This window comes from Terrapene carolina, unplaced genomic scaffold (assembly GCF_002925995.2).
Source record: "Terrapene carolina triunguis isolate 2854851 unplaced genomic scaffold, T_m_triunguis-2.0 Scaffold234, whole genome shotgun sequence".
Taxonomy (NCBI): domain Eukaryota; kingdom Metazoa; phylum Chordata; order Testudines; family Emydidae; genus Terrapene; species Terrapene triunguis.
The window spans coordinates 18,596,730-18,619,796 of NW_020664585.1; the positions used below are offsets into that span (position 1 = coordinate 18,596,730).

The 23,067-nt window shown below is 49.5% G+C and overlaps 1 protein-coding gene across 1 annotated transcript in view; it reads left to right on the forward strand.

The window, feature by feature from the left end:
- The window catches only part of LOC112120401 (carbonic anhydrase 15-like), a 37,166-nt gene extending 18,965 nt beyond the window's left edge, over nucleotides 1–18,201 (forward strand). The window contains exons 2-8 of the mRNA XM_029912623.1: nucleotides 5,421–5,456; nucleotides 9,698–9,868; nucleotides 10,365–10,525; nucleotides 11,478–11,570; nucleotides 15,046–15,112; nucleotides 15,790–15,956; nucleotides 17,980–18,201. Of these exons, the coding sequence (XP_029768483.1) occupies nucleotides 5,421–5,456; nucleotides 9,698–9,868; nucleotides 10,365–10,525; nucleotides 11,478–11,570; nucleotides 15,046–15,112; nucleotides 15,790–15,956; nucleotides 17,980–18,201 (917 nt within the window). The remainder of the gene's footprint in view (nucleotides 1–5,420; nucleotides 5,457–9,697; nucleotides 9,869–10,364; nucleotides 10,526–11,477; nucleotides 11,571–15,045; nucleotides 15,113–15,789; nucleotides 15,957–17,979) is intronic.
- Nucleotides 18,202–23,067: the final 4,866 nt, after the last annotated feature.

Genomic DNA, 23,067 nt, shown 5'->3' on the forward strand with positions numbered 1-23,067 from the left:
GCTGCCACTCCACTGCTGTGTGTGTGGGAGGAGATGGCAAGTCACTGGGGGGTAAGGGCAGCTGTGTCTGGGAGGGGTGGGAGGAAGCAGGGCTTGGCAGATATTTGGTTTTGAGACGGATCAGACTCAAAGCTCACACGGACAGATGCAGAGGTCCCAAAGGCAGGAGATCAACATTTCCCCAAACCACCTGGACAGTTCCTTGCGCCCAAACTGAAATTCATCCCCACCTCTGGCTCGGGGGACAGAGGTCCAGGGAGCAGGAGAATGACTGAGTGCCAAGAAGTTTCAATGTGTTGTCCCAGAGATTTGGAGAGAAACAAATCAGCCAACGTGACGAAGCTGGGGCAGGATCCATTACAGCCTTGGGGACTGAGTGATCGTTTAGCTGCAGTAAATTAGAAAATGATGAATACGGGGCTGCATGCTGCATGCTGCCTGCCTGCCAGCTCGGCAGTTTCTGAAAAGAGAACAAACAAATAACCAGTGGATTTCCTTGGAGACAGTCGGGTGTGTGTGTGTGGGAGGTTAAGGCGGGGGGGTGAGAGGGGGTGGTGGTAAAGAAAAACAGCCAAGCTACCAATAACCAGGGCAAAGTAAGAAACAGAATCACAAATTCCATGGGTAGTTTTGGGACAAAGACCCCAGGACTAGAGAAAGTGGCTACGGGTGGCTTTCATTTTCGGAGAGAAGACTAACGAAACCTGCGAAGGGCCATGCAGCGAGAAAGGAAGGAAACAGTTCGCTTTAACACGGCATCAGAAAAGGACAGTGTGGTAGGTTGGGTGACACTTATCTATTGCTGTAGGAGCCCCAGGCCAATGGACCAGGAGGTTTATTCACCAGTGCCAGGGTTAGAAACGAGGACTGTAGGTTCTAATGACTCAGTTACGGATTGTGAGAACTCAGCAAGAGAGCTTTCTCCTGGGGGGACACGATTCGCTGCAGCAGCCAAGGTGGTCACCTCGTTAGCCATCGAGCCATGGATGAGTGATGGGTGGGGTAAGTTGTAGAACCTTGAGGGTCGTGTGAGCCCATCATTGCTGGATTTGAACTATGAAGGCTGGCGTGCTGTGATTGCTCCTTACTGAGCTTTAATCATGTCCTTGTTACCTTGTGCTGCCCCATCTCTTCTCTCATTTTGTACTTAGTCCCTGCCCCAAAGAGCTCACAATCTAGTGTGCGTACGCACAGTACTTTGTGCAATGGGGCTCTGACTGAGGCCTCTGGGGACTACTGTAATATATGAGTAACAACAGTAATGGGAAGTTAGAGAGACCCCATGGCCCAGCTGGCATGGCACCAGCATGGGAAACAGCCCTCCTGAGCCTTGTTCACATCTCTGCCACTGACTTTCTGTATGACCTTGAGCAAGTCCATTAAAACCCTGTGCTGCCATGGAAGGGGCTTTGCTGTCCGTGGCTGAGAAGTGCTAAGCGTTGTGGGAAGGAGAAAGGGGTGTCTGGAAATGTAATGTGGAAATATGTGTAATGAGCCGGGAGGGGACTGTTGCTGAGTTTTTCATCTTGATTAAATCCAGAGTAAACACACAAAAGGGCAACAAAGGCCAGTCTGGTTAAGTGGAGATGTAAAGAACAGGACAAGCAATTATAAGGAGGTTAAAAATATAATCAATCTGCTCAGGGAGAGGATTGCGAGAGCTATAAAAATAAACAAAAGCAGGTTACAGGGATAATTAGAGGAGTAAAAGCTAATATTGAATGCTGGATTGCAGGGAAGATCTCAGCTCCTAAGAAAGGTCTCTTTAGATCTATTATTAATAGGCAGAAGATAAAAGGGAAAATTGGTCCAGTAAAAATGATGATGGGGAATTGAACACAAGTGCTAAGGAGAGGGTGGATTTTATGAGAGCTTGTTGCTGTCTTTATGGGGTGGGAAGAAGACAGGGAAATGCCTGAGACAGGAAGGCGTTTATTGTAATTGGACAGGAAGCTGTTGCCCCCTATTCTCCCCCCTCCAGTGTGTCCTCCCCAGCTCTCCTCCTAGCCTGTCCCCTTCATCCGCTCTTCCCCCTGCCATAGTCTGTCCTCCTCCTCCCCTTGAACGCAGCCCTCTGGCTGTCTCCCACTGTCTGGATGGGAGAATTCTTTACTCGCTAGAAACAGGGCATGTAGAGCCCTCAGATGCTGCCAGATCCCTTTCACCTGGCGTACAGGGGCTGGAGCAGGGATGAGGAGCTCAGTTCTTGTCTCCTGCCTCCTGTCTGTCATGTCTACTTTGATGGTGAGCTCTGTAGGGCAGGGATTGTTTCTGACTATGGGTTTTCCCAGCACCTCTCCCAACGGTGCCCTGAAATCAGGTGTGACACCTAGGTTCTACTGTCATAATAGCGATGAGGATCATTGCTAGATAATAATTAATTTAGGGCGACATGTAAAATGAACTGTCCCTAAAGAACAAGTAGGGGACTAATTGGAACGTATGCAGATTGCTTACCCTGCATCACAAAACCCTGATGTGTTCAGAACTGACAGAGAGGATGATGCTGGAGAGTTGATGGAAGACTGGAGAAAAAGCACAGAGAAAATGAAGTAGGAGTGATCCTGGCAATTGCCAACCTGCAGATCTTCCTAGTAAAACAGCACAACAGTTATAAAGTGGGGACTGAATCATGAAACACCTAGAGATAAGAGAACCATAGTTCATGAGCACTAAGCAGGATGGATTCAAGAACAGATCCGGCCCGATGAACTAGACAGTGTTCCTTTGATAGCAGGACAATGGTGTCAGTGGATGAAAGGCATGCAGGCAACTGCCTTTTGTGTTTGACGTTCACTAAAGCATGTTGATATAGGGTCTCATGAAATCTTGCTCTCATAATTAATTCCAACCGGACTGGTCAGGATTAGTGACACAGATCCAAACCCGTGGCAGCACTATAAACAAAGCAGTGATGAATGGCAGCGTATCAGCCTGGCAGGCGATTCTAGGGCGGGTATTGCAGGGATAGAGGGTAGATCCAGTCTTAATTAGCATCTTCTACAGTCACCTGGAAGAAGGGGTGAAAAGCACATGATTGAAACGTACAGGTGATATTTGGGTGGCATCGCAATTGCTGGTGAGGACAGAGAACTAACACAAAGGGATCTAGAGAGGCTAGAACTATGAGCGTGATCTATACAAATGAGATTCAGTTTAATGTGTGTCTCCCTTATATGTGTGTGTGAAGGGCCTGGGCAGTTGCTGTACGCTGCAGGGAAGAGGAGATCCACAGTCCCATGAAGTACAAGAAGGGCTCGAGCCCATCAATGGTTTTGAGGCAAAACTCCCCTGGCGGTGAATGGAATTAGGCCTGTGGAAGGAAGACAGGCTACAGCCCAAAGTGCTTTTGGACTGAACCCTCTGGTGCTGCCCCGAGAGGCTCAAAAAGCCTGCGTAAGCATGCGTGAGGTGTCCTGCGTGAGCATGAGAGGTGTTTGCTGTTGGATAGCTCAGTCCTTCCTCGTGCCGTGTCTCGGACAGAAGATGCTGAACGGTAGCAAGCAGAAGGCCAGTACTATGGGCCTGGTACTGGATGCAGGAAGAATAAGATTTAAAATGCTCGGTAATAAGGGGTTCTAGTAGGTTTGTTCTTCACGTATCCCCCTTCTCTATGGGTTTAGCATCAGTTTTTCCTTTGGGCAAATATTTCTGGACAAAGGTAAACCCCAGATTACCGGTGTAGCTGCTCCAATGCTAGTTATAGTAATGCTGACCTGTAGGTCAGACCTGTTCCATTTGAACTGCGTGGAGTGCATCGGTGTGCCACTGGATTAGGTGTATCATGTACTGATTTTCAACCCTCTTCCCCTTCACTTTCCTGCTCCGCTGCTGTAGGCCCCAGGAGAAAGGGGTCAGGTATGTTCTTGCATGCTGGCTTTTGGGCACTCGGGTGTGAACGTGGTGGGGGGATGGGCTTGGGGTGGAGCTAATCCTCCTCGCAGCCCGGCCATGCCCTGGAGAACGGGGGCTACCATCACTGGTCATTTCCAAAGCCTTTGTAATCAGAAGGTCACTGAGGCATTCACCGAAATAACGGCAATAAAATATGGTGCTCATAGAACAAGCTGTAGCCACATACCGGTCCAGTCCTGCAAACAGGCATATGTTTCACTTCAGTGACTAGTCCGCTAGAAGTCAGTGGGACCACTCACATTCTGGTCCTTGGCAGCAGGGCCGGCTCCAGCGTTTTTGCCACCCCAAGCGGCGAAAAAAATTAAAATAAAAAAGCCGCGATCGGCGGCACTTTGGCGGCAGCTCTACTGCCGCCGCTTCATTCTTTGGCGGCAATTCAGCGGCGGGTCCTTCCCTCTGAGAGGGACTGAGGGACCCGCCGCCGAAGAGCCGGACGTGCCGCCCCTCTCCGTTGGCCGCCCCAAGCTTGCTTGCTGCGCTGGTGCCTGGAGCCGGCCCTGGTTGGCAGGGTTCAAACCCTGCAGCCCTAGTCTGTACTGCTGGTGCGGAAGGAGAGCACCTGTTGTGCTCAGTAAGTGGCAAGCTTTTATACTGGCTGGGCACCGCTGTGAGAAGGAGGCATGATCACATTCACTATGCTAGTGTTACAGCCAGGGTCACGTTATTTAAGGGGGGGCCACACCGCGTTAGTGACAGAGGTTTTGATAATTCAGCTAATTATTGGTCCAAATTTACCTCTAAAACGGCTGGTTTTAGCAAAATCCAGTGTCTGCAAAAAAAGAGAAAATGTCACCAAAACCACGATAACCTGTTGCCAAAATGACCACGGGTACATTTCAGTGACAGCCCAGCCCAGGCAGGAATGGAGAACTTGCTGAAACCGGGCAAGAATCGGCTGTGAAAACAGTGCTGGGTAACTCCTGTGATCTCCTCCATCCCCCGACACATCAATCACGGGCAGGTGAGGAAGCCTGGTGCTCGGCGCAGGGGGCAGAGATCACGGTAGCTGCAGTATCTCCGTATCTCCTGCTTGTGGTGACTGGTATTCTGAAGGGTGACCACAAGAGGGCTCCATGTGGATCCTTCTCATTTAAATTCCTGGGCTGCTAAAGGAGCGACTCCGCTAAGTCACCTGGGGCTAGGGTGACCAGATAGCAAGTGTGAAAAATCGGGACAGGGGGTGGGGGTAATAGGAGCCTATGTAAGAAAAAGCCCCAAATATCGGGACTGTCCCTATAAAATCGGGACATCTGGTCACCCTACCTGGGGCTTTTGAGGCTATGGCTGTTCACTCCTATATGTTGCCTCTGTAGAATCAGGCCCACGTCAAGGCCTGTGCATCTAACCGCATGCTTTTCTGCAAACCCTTCATGGCTGCTTAGAATGACGGGTCAGGACAAGTGAGAATGCAACGAGCTCTTTGCCCCTGCGAAAACCTGTGGATTTTAATGCCAACTTTTTCCATTCCTACCAGCCTGTATTCTGAATTCTTCTCTCTCTTGCAGTTCCCTGGTGCTACGATTCACAGGATCCCAAATGTGGTGAGTACAGAAATTGTTTCAAGTGGGGGTGTGTGCGGAGGGCAAGTGTGCTGGGGCAGCGTGTCCGTGTGCACGCCTGGGTCTGAAGGCAGTGTGAACGTGCGTGGTATGTGAACGTGCGTGGGGTGTGAATGTGCGTGCCTGGCCCCAGGGGCAGAGATCATGGTAGCTGCAGTACCTAAAACTGCCCTTGCAACCCTAGAGTTCAGAGCGATTTTTAAATTACTTTTTGCAAAGCACCTACGTGGTTATTCCCATTGAGCCTAATCCAGCTCCCTCTCCCGCCCAGGCTAAATCAGGGCTGTCTCCCCTGAAGTCAGGGCCTTTGCACTCGTGCAGGAGCAGAATACATCCGCCCAGAGTCAGGCATTTTGGGTCTTTTTAATTTTTTGCATAAATATTCTGGGCCAGGTAGAGCCCTGGAACAGCGGTGCGAGCACTGGGACAACGTGTGATCTAATTCACGGTGGGAAACCCGACTAAGGGAAGGAGAAGTGAACCCATATGATGCTAACGTGTGAATTATTTGAGTGCACATTGAAGCCTAAATTGCCCACATGCTAATATATCAAATAAGCAGATCTGTCCGAGCTGTGGTCAGTGACCTTAGGGACAGCTTGAGAGGCAGTTAGCAGGGGAGCCTATATTCTGCATTGCTGTGGAGGTGAGGCCTGTGCTGGCCCCTGGGATCAGGAGGTTTTCCCCGTCACTTTAACACCGAAGTATTGTGCATGTCCACACCTGACATGCCTCTCGGGAGAAGCTCAGCACCGCGTGTGTTTTCCAGTGACTGTCTCCTCTTTGTCATGCCTAACTCCATGGCTCTCTTTGCTCCCGGCCCAAAAGGATTTCAGGGTCTCACTAAATTCAGAGCAACTGTTGCATCGCTTTGCTCTGAGCCGACACTGAGTCGAGAGCTACCGGCAGCCCAGCCAGGCCCCGCTCATTTGTCACATGTCTCGCTCGCTCAGTTGGGAGTCCTTCACTTCCCGGAGGCGTGGGATTTGGTTTTAAGTGTCATGCTCAGAGTGCTGTGGATGCGTGTGGTCAGAGCTTCCCTGACAGCAGAGGGGTGCATTGGAATGGGACCCCCTGTACAGAGGACTGCAGGGCCAGGCTGAGGGAAAGGATCCATTTGCACTCGGCTTCCCCATTTTTGCTGAGGACAAGATTTGATTTGTAAATAGAAAATGGCTGTTGAGCAGTGCGAATGGTGCCAGGCTCTGAGCGGAGGCCAGAAGTCAGCAACATTAGTCAATATCCTGCTACCCTAAAGAGAAAACAGAGATGGGATGTGAAACGTCAGCCCGGCAGTCTGACGTGTATGCTCACCGCCCAGCTCTGCGCTCAGAAGAGCCTGGGAAACACAGCGTGGGGTGGACGGTTACATTTCAGAGGCCAGAAACGCCCTTTGCTATGTCACCAGGAAAATAAACTGGTTGCTTTACCCATACTAAAATATAGTTATACATTTAAAATGTCAGTCACACTTGATATTAAAGGAGCGGTTATAAATAGTTTATAAAGTGTTAAAAAGCTTAATAAATGTTTAAATGAATTATTAATCAAATGTTAGAGTTCAGCAGGTTGTTTATAACCATGGCTTATAGCCATTTATAATGCCTCTGAATGATGTGCTGATAACCATCTATCACACGTACTGTTCATGTCTGTAACATACTTATAACATCTATGAATCATTTATTAACTCTTTATAAACTATTTATAAAATGGAGTCTTAATATAAAGTGTAACCAAAATGGGTAACTTCCATGGGAATGGTATATAACTAGTGTACATTTTATATGCCAGTATTGGACTTATACAGGAGAGTGACTTCTTTGAGGACTTATATGTGTATCTGTGCGGTATTTTATTTCTGACATATATGTGGCCCTGTAAGGACTAGTGTGATTTTTGAAGCCTGCCATTTAGTACATGTTGTTATAAGAACGGCCACGCTGGGTCAGACCAATGGTCCATCTAGCCCAGTATCCAGTCTTCCAACAGTGGTCAATGATAGGTGCTTCAGAGGGAATGAGCAGAATAGGGCAATTCTCGAGTGATCCATCCCCTGTCGTCCAGTCTCAGCAGCTGGCAGTCAGAGGATTAGGGATACCTGGAGCATGGGGTTGTATCCCTGACCATCTTGGCTAATAGCCATTGATGGATCTATCCTCCATGAACTTCTCTATTTCTTTTTTGAGCCCAGTGATCCTTTTGGCCTTCACAACATCCTGTGGCAATGAGTTCCGCAGGTTGACTGGCATTGTGTGAAGAAGTACTTCCTTTGGTTTGTTTTAAACCTGCTGCCTATTAATTTCATTGGGTGAACCCTGGTTTTTGTGTTATGTGAAGGGGTAAATAGAATAATAGAATATCAGGGTTGGAAGGGACCTCAGGAGGTCATCTAGTCCAAACCCCTGCTCAAAGCAGGACCAATCCCCCAACTAAATCATCCCAGCCAGGGCTTTGTCAAGCCTGACCTTAAAAACCTTAATAACACTTCCTTATTCACTTTCTCCACACCATTCATGATTTTATAGACCTCCATCCTATCTCTCTTAGTTGTATCAATGAAACACATCTGTATTGAGACATATGGGCACGCTCCTCACAGTCCTTCTATGCGTGAGTGGTAATATGGCCCAGTGGTTTGGGTGCCAGCTTAGGATTTGGGAGAGCACGATTCAGTTCCCTGATCTGCCGCAGATTTCTTGCAGGCCTTTGGGCAAGTCACTTAGTGGCTTTTGGCCTCTGTTTCCCATCTGTAAAATGGGGCTAATAGCACCACTCCCTCTGGAATGCTGTTTCAGTGCCTGACGCTGATCAGGTGTGGCGCAAAAGGAAAGGACCCAGCCGCTTTGCCCCATGGGCGTCCAAGTGCCTTCCTGACTGTCCAGTGACAGGAGTAAGGCCCTGACCCCCCCTTCGGTTCAGAGACAGCCAAATCTCGGTGACGTCGTTCCTGGGCTCCAGCTGATGTGGCGAGTGGGCAGACTGCTGATGTGTTGGCTTAGTGTTCTGCTTTAATTGTGGCATCTTCTCCTCTCAGCCTCTGGGCCGCTTCAGTAAAGCAGATGTTCCATTGTGCCGCTCATTCTAAAGTGCAGCGGCTGGATTTCAGCAGCCAAAACATGACCGATCAGGGAGACTGTCTGGCTTCCTTCCTCGTTACAAGGTTACGCACCTCGCAGATTAATGTTACTCACCATGGTTTCCACTGAAACAATCCCAGCTCCCTGGCAGCCTACAGCTGTAGACAGCAGAGCCAGCCGTTTGCTGCCATCGGGTTCACCGGTAGTGTTGTGATGGTTCCTCAGTCATTGGGCACCGGTTCCCTTCCATTGCTACATTCCATCGCTGAGGCGGTGCCGACTGCGGTAGCCCAATGACGCGTTTGTGTTCGTGGCCTTACGGGGCGGCTTCGGCTCCGTCTCGATGGCTTATCAGAGGTGTGGGGCAAGAGTTTGTGCTGCCTTGGCGCGAAGGCCTCAGGCTTACAGGTGACCATCGTGGTAGCTGTGGAGAATCCAAATGGTTGCTAGTGCACAGACCCATGAGAACAGCCCCGACCAGACAGGGCGAGGAGGCCTCGGTGTCTGAGGGGGCTGTGTGTGGCGGGGAAAGACGGCCGAAGCAGGGCGAAGGGGTGGGGCTGAGAGGGGTGCGGCTGGGCGCGGAGAACCTCTCCAGGGGAGACGTGGGAGAAGCGGGGGGAAGAAGAAACCAAACCCAGCGAGGAAGCTACTAGTGGAAGCAGAGCCTGCTCTTCAGGGTCTGTAACTCTAGCTCAGAGAGCAGGGGCCGCCTGTCAGGCTAAATATAGGCCCTGGCCCAGCGAGGAAATCCTGCTGAATTATGAATGAGGCTTGACTAAGACCCGGCTCATTACTATTCATGAAGGTCGGCTAAGCGAGCGGCCGTCTCTCGTGGGGCGGGGGACCATGGAGGGAGACGCTAATGAAAGCGCTGGCGTGCGCTGTGTCCTTTGCAGCCAGAGAGCGCTCGCGGGCGGACGTGCTGCGTTTACCAGCACTTGCTCGTTGAAAGCAGGAAAGCCAGGAGCCCTTGGCAAACCCAGCTCCATTTTAACACACGCCCCAGGAAGCTGCTCTCGCTGGCGTCCTCATGTGACGACACCAGGACCCTTCACTGCACAGTAGCTTGTCCCCGTGTGGCCCATGTTTTACCCCCTTCCCTCCCCCCCACTCACTCTCTCTCTCTCTCTCTCTCTCCAGGCCCCAGGTACTGGAAGGATCTGGCAACGGGCTGTGGAGGAGATAACCAGTCGCCCATTAACATTGACAGGCGTAAAGTGCAGAGGGACAGGAACCTAGGAGACGTCCTCTTTGAGGGTTATGACCAGGCCCCACCGGGCAAGTGGAGGCTCATGAACAATGGGCACACGGGTGGGTATTTGTGCCAGACTCCCTCTCTCCCTCCTTCCTTGGCCCCTCAAACTCTCTGATCCAGGGCTGGACTCGCCGCAGGATTCCCTTCAGTATGATATATTTATTATTTCTACTGTGGTAGCACCTGGGAGCCCTGTCATGGCCCAGGACCCCATGGTGCGTGCTAGGTGTTGGACAAACACAGAACATGATCCCTGCCCAGAGGAGCTCACAGTCTTGCATCTGGCTCTGTTATTAACCTGAGAATGCATTGTGCCTGAGAAGAATGGCCTTGAGGTTTGCCCAGCTGCATGGAAATTACAGAGGTGTGAGCTGGCTGATTGGACTCTTTTTTATGTGCTCCTCCATTCACATGCATTCACTCCCACGCTCCCAGCCACCTCTACCCCATCTGCTTTTTGTGTACATGAGAGGTCGCCGCTGTCCTGGGTGAGGCTGGTGGGATTGCAGCCATGTGTTTCCCCTCTGTAACTTCGCTCTGGCCCGTTTACAGTGGTGATGAGACTGGAAGGCGTGTCTGTGAGCGAACATATCAATATCACCATTGGGGTGCTTCTTGAGAAGTTCCGAGCCCTGCAGTTCCATTTCCACTGGGGGAACCTCAAGGGGAACGGCTCGGAGCACACCATTGATGGACACCAGTTCCCCATGGAGGTAAGTGGGGAGAGGTGGTCATGCCTCATGGGAGTTGTAGTTCATAGTAGCATATTACTGAGAACTCCACCTGTTGCTGACAAAGATAATGATTCAGACTGTGCACAAGACCCCAGATAAATGTGTATATCTTAGGTTCAGCAAACCCCTGGTGAACCCACATCTCTCTGGATTTTGTGTTTGGCAGAGCTGGTTGGAAAATATCCTCCCTTGTCCCCCTGGAAAACTTCAGTGAAAAAATGAATGAAATTTTAATGCAGCCTTAAAACACCAAGGGCCTGATTCTGCTTTGCACTGAGGGCCCTTCATGGCACTCTGGCAGCGTAAAGAGGCCTCAGAGTGAGCGTGACTGTCATTGATACCTATGCTGAGGCCCTCTTGCACTTCCAGAGTGGTGTGAAGGGCCCCTAGTGTCAGGGATATGGATGCCCACTAGTGTTGAGGAGCTGTGTGCGCCGTTGGCTACAAAGGGCGCTGGAAGTGGCGAGCTGAGTATCCGTTCGCCGTCCCTGGGACTGATGGGGTAAAATACTGCATAGGCGCCGACTCCGTGGGTACTCCGGGGCTAGAGCACCCACGGAGAAAAATTAGTGCCTGCAGCTCCCTGTGGCCCCACCCCCTGCTCCAGCTCGCCTCCGCCTCCAGCTGTTTCGCGGGGCAGGGAGAGAGGGGGGAGGAGGGGGAACGGGGCGCGCTGGGGGAAGAGGCAGGGCTGGGGCGGGGATTTGCGGAAGGGATCCAATAGGGGCGGGGGGTGTGGAGTTGCGGCAGGGACTTTGGGGAAGGGGTTGGAGTGGGGGCGGGGCCAGGGGTGGGGAAAGGGTGGAGTCAGGGCGGGGCCAGGGTGGAGGTGGCGCGAGCACCCTCCGGCGCTGGAGAAAGTTGGCGCCTATGAAATACCACAATGGCCTGGAACAGGTCTCACCCTCCTTCTGTGCCTCTTCCTCTTTAGCTGCACCTTGTTCACATGAACACCAAGTACAAAACCTTCAACGAGGCCAAAGGGCATCCGAATGGGCTGGCTGTCCTGGGCTTCTTGTACAAGGTACGTCAAAAACACCCTGCCCCTGGCTTGCACGTTCACGGCCAGATTCCTCCAAGTGACCCTGAGGAGGTGGCAGAGAGTAGCCTGCGTTCTAGGCCCTTTAATAAACAAAAATCCCCTTGATTGTGTTGAACTGAGCCGCCACATGGCACCACTGGCATCAATCCAGAGAGAGAACCTCAGGCTGGGGCACGCAGGTGGGACATTGCCCGGAGAGTACCCGCTCTGGGTCTAAAGACCCTTGACCCTGCCAAGTCAGCCCCTTTAACCAGCACCAGAAATGGCACTTTGCCTCCAATGCGGATGGAAACACTCCCGCAGCACAGCCGCGGTGCCCTGGGGTCTGATTGCCACAGCTCAGGTGTGCTGCGAATCCTCAGGTCGCAGGCTGTGTGCTGCCAGGCCTGAGAAACACGTCTGTGGCTCGCTTCAAAGTCACTGCGTTCACTGTACCCTAGCGGTAACTATTGGTTTAATCTCTGATTTGAGATTTTAATTCACCATGTAACTGCTGCATCGAGTGCTGGGGAACAGGGCAAAATGCAGCCTCTGTGCCTGGTGCATCCGATGGAATGCAGCAGGGAAAGGTTTGAAATTCACCCCAACGGAAGAATAACCCAAGAACACGAACCCTCTGGACAGAGTAGAAATCACCACTGAGTTGAACTGCCGCTAAACCGAATGTGGCATCTTGAGGCGGTCACGGGGGTTCCCTGTTTTTGTAAAGCAAATGGACAAATGTGTATTTTGACACAGCCTGGTTCACCCTGCTCTCCCACCAACTCTGTGCTGCTGTTGGGAGCTGCCTAGAATGTAGCCAAGTTCTCATTTCGTTCAAAGGCTGTTCCGTCCCGAGAGCTGCCCCATTGCTCATTCCAGCGCCAGGCCACTTAGCGTGCGGAAAGTCGCACATTTCCATTTCTGAAAACATTCCCCTTCTGGCTGTCATTGCAGCTCCTAAGAACCATGTGCTTTTTGCTGCAGTTTGACGTTCCCAAGAGTGAAAAATGACCTGGAATGCATAAAGAGGGTCGTGGTGTTAGATGGACCCTATCAATCATTTCCTTCTGGAAAGAATAGGCTGGAGCACACACTTAGCCTTTTCTGGGTTGCAAGTAATGTTCCAGGCTCAGTAAAGCACTTGAACGTTGCAGGTGCATTTCTGTATCTGAGTTTTGATCATTGCAGGTTTTGGTCCATTAATCACGTAAGTTATGTTTTCCATACACCGAGTAACCACACACGTATAGTCTAAATTACTTCTGATTTGTGATTAAGAAGCAGCAATAAAACAAGAAAGAACAAAACCAAAGTCTCCAGGAGAGAGCACAGTGTGGGTGTCTCTTCTGCAGCTAATGGAGCCCAGTAGATTTCTAGAAATGTAAAGGTGCAATGCACAGAAGACAAAACCTACATTGCCACATGTGCCGTAACCGAGATCATCAGCCAGTTGGGTTGCTCTCTCTGTCCAAAACATTTTATAAACCTTAAAGAATCCTATTGAAAGGCTAAAAATAAAGGTTAAGCAGATAGGTAGTGGGAGGTCAGCTGGGAGTTTATAGGTTTGAGAGACCATTGTCGCAGCTGGGGCAGTGCTCTCCCCCTGCTCCCCTGGATATGAACTGTGCAAAGCCAGGGTGATTGGAGTCCGGGTCGCACTGTAACCAGCTCTCCAAAGTACAGGTGAATGGTGAGAGCTGAATCAGACTTGTTTCAATCAGTTACATGATATCCCCCTCCCGACAATGGTGTTAGCAGCCGGGGCTCCAGACGCCTGCCAACACCATTGAAAATAGCTTTCCTGACTGCCCATTATGCTGCTTATGAAAGAAAGCCAAATGCAATGGCTTAAGGGTTCTGGGAAAACTTCAATTAACTGAGGTGGGAGTGAACCTGTGTGGTTTATATCAGTGCAGCGCCATTTCTCTGGAGCTAAGAGTGTGTGTGAGACATAAGGGAAGAGGAAAGGAGCGCAAATGTTTACATACAGTGACTGACTTAGAAAGCTGCCTCTGTTCTCTCCACGGGGAGAACGCAAAGCATGGAAAAAAGTCTTAATAATAATAAACCTTGCGTTTCTATAGTGCTTTCTGTCCATGGATCTCAAAGTGCTTTGAAACACTAGTGATGAAGGGGGATTATTATTCCTTGTTTATAGGCAGGGAAACCGAGGCCCTGAGTAGCAATGTGATTTGCCCAAGGTCACCTTGTGAATCAGAGGTAGCAGTATAGAAATTGAACCCACGGCTTTTGACTTGCAGTCCTCTGCTATAACCAGGAGACCACCCTTTCTCTCAGCCTTCTTGGCTTCGTTCTCAGCCCACGGCATTTGCATAGGAAGAGAAGTGTTTTGGTCTCCTACTGCTCTCTCTGTGCCTTTTTGCTGGTAGCTGTGACCCAGTCGTGTACCGGTGAGGTGAAAACCAGCATCATGTCTCACAAAGACGCTTAACCCACCAGCTATCCAGGCAGCACACCGGGGTGGGAGCTTCATGTCTCCTGGGGGCCTCCCTAGTCACCTACTTTGCTGTTTGCTGGGATAGGATTGTAATCAGGATGTTGTCTGGTTCAGTGATCTCGCCCGCCCCGCAGAGGAGCTTACGATCTAGCAACTGAGATTGGTTTTGTCTTGTGATCAGAATGGGATCCTTATCCCATCATAGCCGTCGTCTGCAGTTTTGTCTGCAATGCATGGCTGCTGGAGTGTTCCCCCATTAAGCTGTCACTCAAAAACATACCGAATCTTGGAGATTTAAAAATACGCCCCCGCCCCCATTCTGCTGTTGATCAGGGCAAAGAAAGGGCAGTTTTGACTGACAGCTCGAGCAGACAGCGTTAAACTACGGTTTAAGAATGGAAGTTGACATCCCAGCTTTCTATTGCACTGCTTCCCCTTGCAGAATAGCAGCTCACTGTGGGCATGGCTTGGAGAGCAGCAGTGAAATCTACACTAGGCGTGTAAAGGAAGTTTCAAAGCATCCTCATGTGGGAAATGTCACTAAAGATCCTCCGGCATGTTTCATAAGAGGTGGGTGGTAACTCCAGTGCCGGGGCCCAATTCCCCCTTGGTATTGACATCAGTCTTCTGAGAACTCCTGCGGGGTCTGTAGGACACCGTTATTCGCTGCTGGGTAGCGTCGCTGCGTGTTGCTGAGCAATGATTGCACGCACCTTGCAGGTGGCTGAGCTTCAGTGAAGGTGAGTTTCAGTTCACACGTTAGTTTGTAAGCACTTTGGATCCTTTGAGATTAGCAGGTGCTGTCGAAATAAAAATCTCCATCATTGTCCAAGGGGGGGGAAGCACAGCACGAGCATAGGTGTCCAGACACTCATCACTGTCCACAAGAGCTGCAAACGCACTCGGGTTCCGGGGGACCCAGTTTTTGTCTGGAACCATTTGGACTCCCCTGGTAAATAGAATCCTTGAGATCTGCCCTGGGCTGGTCGTTCATTCTCCCCCTGTAATGCTTGGCAGGTGTCGGATGCTGATAACTCCAATTACAACACGATTGTAGCTGGCCTGAAGAACATTTCCCGTCAAGGTGAGTCCTCCTGCTCCTCTGTCATCTCCACTCCAGGGCAGGCAGAATAGAGGAGGAGAGGAACCCGGAAGCAGGAGGGAAGGGGATAGGCAGGGGCACCAGTCAGTGGTTTCAAGGACCCCTTGACTCATTTCCATGCCACAGTGTAACTGGGTTGTTCCCGGTGGGTTAACACAACGTGGGCACAGGTGTGTTACTGCCATCAATCTACATGTCCTGCCTATTGTCTAATTCAAGGATGCTCTGCTGTGAACAGCCCCTTTTGAGAATCAGTGGCACTGAGCTTCCTGGGGTCCACGCATGGTGTGGAAAGTCTGGAACCCAGGGCCAGTTTGGGGCTGTCTGAGCCAATGACCCGCTGATGCCGTGTTGGGTTCTCATTCTGTGCTAGGGGGAGGAGCCATGCCTGACGCCCTCCTGCCCATGCTCACACTGTAACCTGTTGACTGACTTGTGGAGGTGCAGTGAGGGCAGCCTCCACAGGGTCTGCCAAGCAGAGCCAAGATGCTGCTGTTGCACCTGGCGGTCTAGCAGCATCTGTGGTGGCAAAGGATGCAAGGTGTGAGGCAGGGTTGAATGGTGCCCGCTGTAGCTTTAGAAATGTCAGCTCTTCCAAGCCGTTCATCCCCCGGATGAGCTTTTATGATGATGGCTTTTCATTCTCTCTCTCTCTCAAGGGGATTTTGTGGATTTAGCATCCACATTTTGCTTGAACAACCTTCTTCCCAGCATGGCCAAGCTGTCCAAGTACTACCGCTATCAGGGCTCCTTGACCACCCCGGACTGCGCGGAGGTTGTCGTCTGGACGCTGTTTGAGGAGCCCATCCCTATCAGCCAGTCTCAGGTAAAAGCACAGCACAGCTCTGCTGTAACTACTGCTCGGGTGAATCCAGCAGAGGGTCTTCAGTATGCAGAGGTCCTTCCCAATCCCAGCTCGTGGGCAGCAGTTCAGGGAGCAGAGATCCTGCTCCGTTTGTCTCCTCTTACCATCCGTGCCCACTGAAATACCACACAGGACCATCTGCTGCAGGTGCTGGACTTGAAACCCATTCCAGATGGGCACAAATAGCAATTTCAAGTACATGTGCTCCCAAGGGAAATAGCATCCAAACAAGACGGGCTTTGCAGTTCTGACCTGGTGCATCTCCTCCTGGGGACGGTACTCTGCACTATTCTGTGTCAGAGCTGGGCAAACAGTGGGGAGTCACCCCCCCCCCCCCCGCGCACTCTCATTATCTTTGAAAATAAGAGCATGGAGTTCCTGCTGCTGTGATTAGTAGTGTAATATTATTTGCTCTTCAGTGAGTACTGGGCAGTTGCCAGTGTACCAAATTGTCAGTGTGCGGGTTGTGTCCACAGAAGATGGCAGCCTGTTACAGCTCTCAGGCTTGGTCTACACTGGGGGGGGGTCGATTTAAGTTATGCAACTTCAGCTACGTGAATAACGTAGCTGAAGTCGACGTACTTAGACTTACTCACTGCAGTGTCGTCACTACGGTGAGTCGACTGCTGCCGCTCCCCCGTCGACTCTGCCTGCGCCTCTCGCGGCGCTGGAGTACAGGAGTCAATGGGAGAGCGCTCGGGGGTCGATTTATCGTGTCTAGTAGTGTAGACATACCCTCGGTTGTTTGGTTCATGCTTCGAGCTCTGGAGGCCCTAGGTCATTTTCACTGTTTTGTGCCGGAAAGTGAATACAGTTGTTTCTTCTCCTTGATTGGATGACTGCAGCAATATCATGTGCGTTATGTAGCCACTTTTTGTTTTATTTCTTAGATTGAAACAATAATAAATCACTTGCACAAGAAGCTCTAGGGCCCTGACAACTAACTAGTTTTCTAGCAATTTAATCAATCATGACCACTAGGCAACATTAAAAAATCACATATGGATAGTGCACGTTGCCTGCCAGCAGCAATCAGCAACCAGGAACAGGAACAAATTAACTAAGCCAGACAGTAAATCAAAGCAACAGAAAAGCTGCTCTCCACCCCCAGACTCTCCAGAAACATCCTTGCCACCTCCCCACCAAAACCCTGCCGAATACATTGGGGATCAGTTGCTGGCAATTCCCAAAAGTGAGCTACATTGGCCACAAAGGTTGTTCAGAACAAATAGCTCAGGCAACTGTGCTCCGGGTGCACTGCCTCGCTGCACTGGCATGTTCCCTCTTAGGACCACTGGGCAAAGGCTGTATGGGCAGCGGTGCCCCAAGATAACATGCTGGTTCCCTTTCCTGATTCCAAGAGGAACAGGCAGACTGGTGGAAAGTCCTCTTTTCCTGGCTCAGTGCTGCTCTGCAAACCTAGCTTCCCTGAGGCAGGTGCCGCCTGGCCAGCCATGTGTGTTGCAAAGCCATCCGTTGGGCCTCAAAAATAATGAGATTGGCTTAAAAATCATGAGATTTTACAAAAATTACAATCTGGGGTTCATTGTGTTTGACCTGCTGAGTGCACTCAAGTCCTGTTTTCAAGGGTTTCTCCACAGGTGTGAGAACTAGATTAAACTTTTTTTTTTTTTTTTTACTTTACTGGAAGCCGAGATTCTCGTGGGATCACTTGACTCCAAGAGCTGGGTCTTTAAGAAAAATGCCAAGTATCAGGAGCCTTGTCCAAGAGTGAGCAACCCTGAGTCGCAGGGAAGCACGGGGATGGATTTCGATGTCTGCCTAGGCCCCAGTTTAGCAAAGCAGTTAAGCACGTGCTTAACCTGAACCATGTGTTTAAGTCCATCCCAGTTCAAGAAAGTACTTAAACGTGTATTTAAAGATGAGCATGTGCTTAAAATCTTTGCTGAATCGGGGGCCTGAAAAGTATTTTGACTGAACATAATGAAGTGGCTTGAAATCTCTCTGTCTCTCACATTTGCAGCTGAACGCATTTGTCAACACTGTTCACTTCCCGGCCAATGGCACCGGTACCTCTCTAGTGAAAATGACCAACAACTTTCGACCGCCACAGCCTCTCAAGAACCGAAAAGTCTCTGCGTCCAGAGATGCCACGATCAGCCGCAGTGCCATGCCCGGCGTCAGCCTCCCGCTCCTTCCTCTGCTCTTGGCTTTCCAGATTGTCCACTTCTCAGGCCCCTCCTAAAGGCCCCTCCCCCGACTCCCTCCCTTCTTTGTCATGAATGATTCGTGATTATTTTATGATGTCTTCATATCCGTGATTCCACACTGTGATCATTTTCTAGCCACAGGACTGAAAACGATGAATGAAATGAAAGCAGATTGGCGGGGGGTACATAAGAACGGCCATATTGGGCCAGACCAAAGGTCCATCTAGCCCAGTATCCTGTCTTCTGACAGTGGCCAATGCCAGGTGCCTCGGAGGGAATGAACAGAACATGCAATTCTCGCGTGATCCATCCCCTGTCATCCAGTCCCAGGCTCTGGTAGTCAGAGGCTTAGGGACACGCAGAGCAGGGGGTTGCATCCCTGACCATCTTGGCTTATAACCATTGATGGACCTATTCTCCGTGAAAGTCTCTAATTCTTTTTTGAGCCCAGTGAACCTTTTGGCCTTCACAACATTCCCTGGCAATGAATTTCACAGGTTGACTGCGCTGTGTGAAGAAGAACTTCCTAATGTTTGTTTTAAACCAGCTGCCTATTAATTTGATTGGGTGACCCCTGGTTCTTGTATTGTGAAGGGGCAAATAACAATTTCTTATTCACTTTCTCCACGCCAGTCATGATTTTATAGACCTCTAGCCTATCCCACCTTAGTTGTCTCTTTTCTAAGCTGAACAGTCCCAGTCTTTTTATACCTCCTCATATGGAAGCTGTTCCATACCCCTGATTATTTTTGTTACCATTATCTGTACCTTTTCCAATTCTAATCAATCATTTTTGAGGTGGGGTGACCAGATCTGCATGCAGTATTCCAGGTATGGGCATACCATGGATTTATAAAGTGGCATTATGATATTTTCTGTGTTATTATCTATCCCTTTCCTAATGATTCCTAACATTCTGTTAGCTTTTTTTTGACTGCTGCTGTACATTGAGCAAATATGTTCAGAGAACTATCTACGATGACTCCAAGATCTCTTTCTTGAGGGGTAACAGCTAATTTACACCCCATTGTTTTGTATGTATAGTTGGGATTATGTTTTCCAATGTGCATTACTTTGCATTTCTCAACATTGAATGTCATCTGCCATTTTGTTGCCCAGTCACTGGGTTTTGTGAGATTCCTTTTACAGCTCGTCACAGTCTGCTTTGGGCTTAACTATCTTGAATATTTTTGTATTGTCTGCAAACTTTGCCACGTCACCGTTTACCTCTTTTTCCAGATCATTTATGAATATGTTGAACAGCACAGGTCCCGGCACAGATTCTTGGGAGGACCCTGCTATTTACCTTTCTCCACTGTGAAAACTGACCGTTTATTCCTACCCTTTGTTTCCTATCTTTTAACCAGTTCCTGATCCATGAGAGGACCTTCTCTCTTATCCCATGACTGCCTACATTGCTTAAGAGCCAATGGTGAGGGATCAAAGGAAAAGGAATGTTCATTGCTAGTTTAAAAAATAATAACTAAGACCTTGATTCTGCCAAGACTTTCACGTAACTTTAAGCACATGAGAACTCCCATTGAGCTCTCCCATTCCTCACCTGCTTAAAGTTAAGCACTGACGTTGCAGGACTGGAGCCTCACATCCAGTAATGGCATATTGACAAATGTGACCCCTTTGGTTTTGCCAGCTGCGCTATACTGGAGTGACTGATGATATGGCACACACAGTGCTTTCGCTGAATGAGAAGAAATTTGTAACTGATGTCAGAATGCACTTGTAATAAATCTAGAGTTCTTGCATCTCTGGTCAGAATCACCTGGCTTTTTGTTTGTTTCCATTTGATACTTTGTGCGTCTCCACAGCATCCTGCACAGGGGGGTTGCCCCATTTGGCTCTAGTGGATAATCAGTGTTCGAGGTCTTGCAGGGGATGTTTCCGTTAGGAGACGAAATCAATTATATGAGTCAGGTTTATTCTTGGGCGTGATCTTGTTTAGTGACAAAAAATGTGCACAAAGTCCTTTCCCCCTGAACACAGTAGAAACAAACAGCAGCAGAAATTCTTACTCAGAAATCCCCAAGTCTGCTCTCCCCCTCCGCCCTCCCCACAGTGACCTCTGTGCTCAAGAAGCCCTGTCTCTGCCCAGGGTCAGGCTCCAAATTGCTTCTCCAGGCTTCCCGTCTCTACCATACACAGGCAGCAAAACCAAGATTCTATTCTCTGTGTTTGCAACCAGGGAAACCCCTCAGCCCACACGGTTTAGCTCCGTCCTGACATGTGCCTTGGGCGGTCCCTCCATTTTTTGTAGGTGTCTCTTCTACATAAACAGGCTTAATTGCCCCCCTCCTTTGAGTCTGTAAGAGTGCATGGCACATCCGTTAACTTTACGTGGGCCTGGGATAATCTTTGGATCAAAGACTCACCCTTTAGTATCTTTCAACCGAACAGGGGCTTGTGCCTCCCCCCGCCCCCTTACTTTGATGGATAAAAAAGCCTGGAAGATTTTTATCAAAATGTTTTTTTGTTTCGGTTTTTTGTTTTGTTTTTTCCCCATGAAAATTCAGGTTCCCTTCCTGGAAGGCTTGGTGGCCTTATCTAGGCCCCTGGCACCTAGAGCACTAGGAATTTGTCATCCCCCAGCCTTGCCATAAACAGGGCTGGATTTTTTAGCCTGCGTTTCAAAGCACAGGCCAGAGGGTTAGATGATACCTGAGTATTCTCTCCTCGGAGACATGGAACTGCAAGCAGCTGAGTTCAGGTGTAGACCCACGCGTCAGGGAGGAAGCACGGGGGACACCATCCACGGATGGTTTGTAGCTTCTGGTCACTCCCGCAGGGTGTTCCTCATGGGCTAAGTGTTTCCTACGGGTGATGAGGCATGGGACTTTGAGTTGAAGGGCCCGATTCCTCCTCTTGTTTACACCAAATCTATTGACTTAATTGGAGTCACTCCTGATTCACACTGTGTCAGTGAGCGGGGAATCCAGCCTTTCAGTCTCCTCTTAAGGCACTGCCGAGAGTATAACACAAATTGGTCATACCAGCCTTCACCTTGTTTTTTATTTCTGTCAAGAGCGACATCTCCACATGGTGAATCCTCTGGTCTGGCAGGGGAACGCAATTGGTCGCCCGCTAGAGGAAACTGTTAAGGCTAAAATGACTGAAATGCAATGAAAGTGTACCTGCCAGACCTGCTCTTCTGTTCCCCGCTGCCCTTCATCGCTGAGGACAGGGACTGGGGGTGCCATGGGGAAGGGAATTGGGATGTTCATCATTTATGTGCTGAAATTTCAGACTTTAGTCTTGTCCCTTCCTGAATTCTGGAAATAATAACTCGGATCATCTTCTAAGAGAGGAAAGAATGGGTGGGAAGGAATGAATAGAAATTCTGTTTATTTTTTAATTTCCTGTCCTAACTAGCACTGTCATGCCGTAGCAGCTGCTGCTTTCACCCCAGAGCTGGCTGCATTTTAGTGGTGAAGGAAACCCGGAGTATAGTTCGTATGTCAGATTTGCAAACATGTTTGGGGGATCCTTCAGAGTGACAGGTACAATGGCTGGGATTTCCCTAGCAGCCTAAGGGAGCCCACTGACTTTCAATGGGATTTGGGCAACTAAATCCCCAGCTAATAAACATAAGATTATCTGCATCCCTGGGTCTCTCTAATAGCCCCTTTCCTGTGCACTCCCCGTAATGTAAATGTCAGAGATGGTTAGAGCAGGAAAAGCCTATTGAGATAAAAATCGCCTGACCTCCTGGGGTTAACACGCAGAGGGCTGAGGTACCTGGCTCTTTTGCAAAGAGCGAACCTGATCTCAGGAGCCTGAACTTTTCCTTTTATTCTCAGTAATTGCAGGTTTAAATTTAGAACTGGAGAAAAATGAATGGAGTCTAAAGTTAGCTCTGGAAAAGGTCAGTCAATTTTAGTGCCTATAACCCAGTCCCCTGCACCCACACAGGCCTTTCAATTGAGCCTTTTCCCCGGGGAAGGGCTTTCTCTTTCACTCCCTGCCCATCGCTGGTTTTCCCTGTTGAGAGAGCTCCGTTATTTATGGAGGGGCAGCAGTCGGCTCTAAAAATGCCCGTTTTCAGAGAGATGCTTCCTAGCTTGAATGCATGAATTAGAGACCTCTAGGGCTGAGGCTGGTAGGTCCAGCCCAGGTAAGCTTCCTTTCTTTGCATTTTAAGGTCTGAGTTCCAAACCTGGCTTAGGTCCCAGATAGAATGAGTCTAGAGGTCTCGTCCGAGCTTAGTGGACACTCATCCACTAGCTGCAAAAAAGTCACAACGGCGCCGTGTGGGGTTATTAACTAACGAATATACATGCAGTGCTTGGAGCTCTTCCAAAGGAAGGTGGTGCTAGAGAAGTGCAACATATTAACAATCAAAAGGGCAAGATTTCCTAAATTGGATGACTAAAGTTAGGCAGCTACATCCAGATTAAGACACGTAATAAATTGCTTGATTTTTCATTGGTGCTGAGCACCCACGGCACCAGGGATTTCAGTAGCAGCTGCCGGGTCCTTCTGAAAATCAGGCCCCTTCTTGAGGGGCTTAAATATGGATTTCTGCACCTAACTTTAGTTGCCCAACTTTCAAAATGGGGACCACTGGTTATACATTGGTTAAAAAGCAGATTATCCAGAAGAATGAGAGGGCTGCCCCTTCAAAGATCCCCTCCCCTAGGCAGAACTTTGGTAAAAGTAGGGGAAGATAGGAATTCATTTGGGCATGGCTGCTTATCCTTGATCTAAGAGTAAGAGAGACAGACAAATAGACGTGGGGGTACATGGAAATGATGAGACAATATTCATGATAGGCAGTGGTCGCTGAACACCAGTGGCCTAACGCTTATCAAGTTTTTTGTAGGCATCCCGGCAAAGGAGAGTTTTGCGGAAGGAGTTGATGGAAGATAATGAGGCAGCTTTGTGGATGT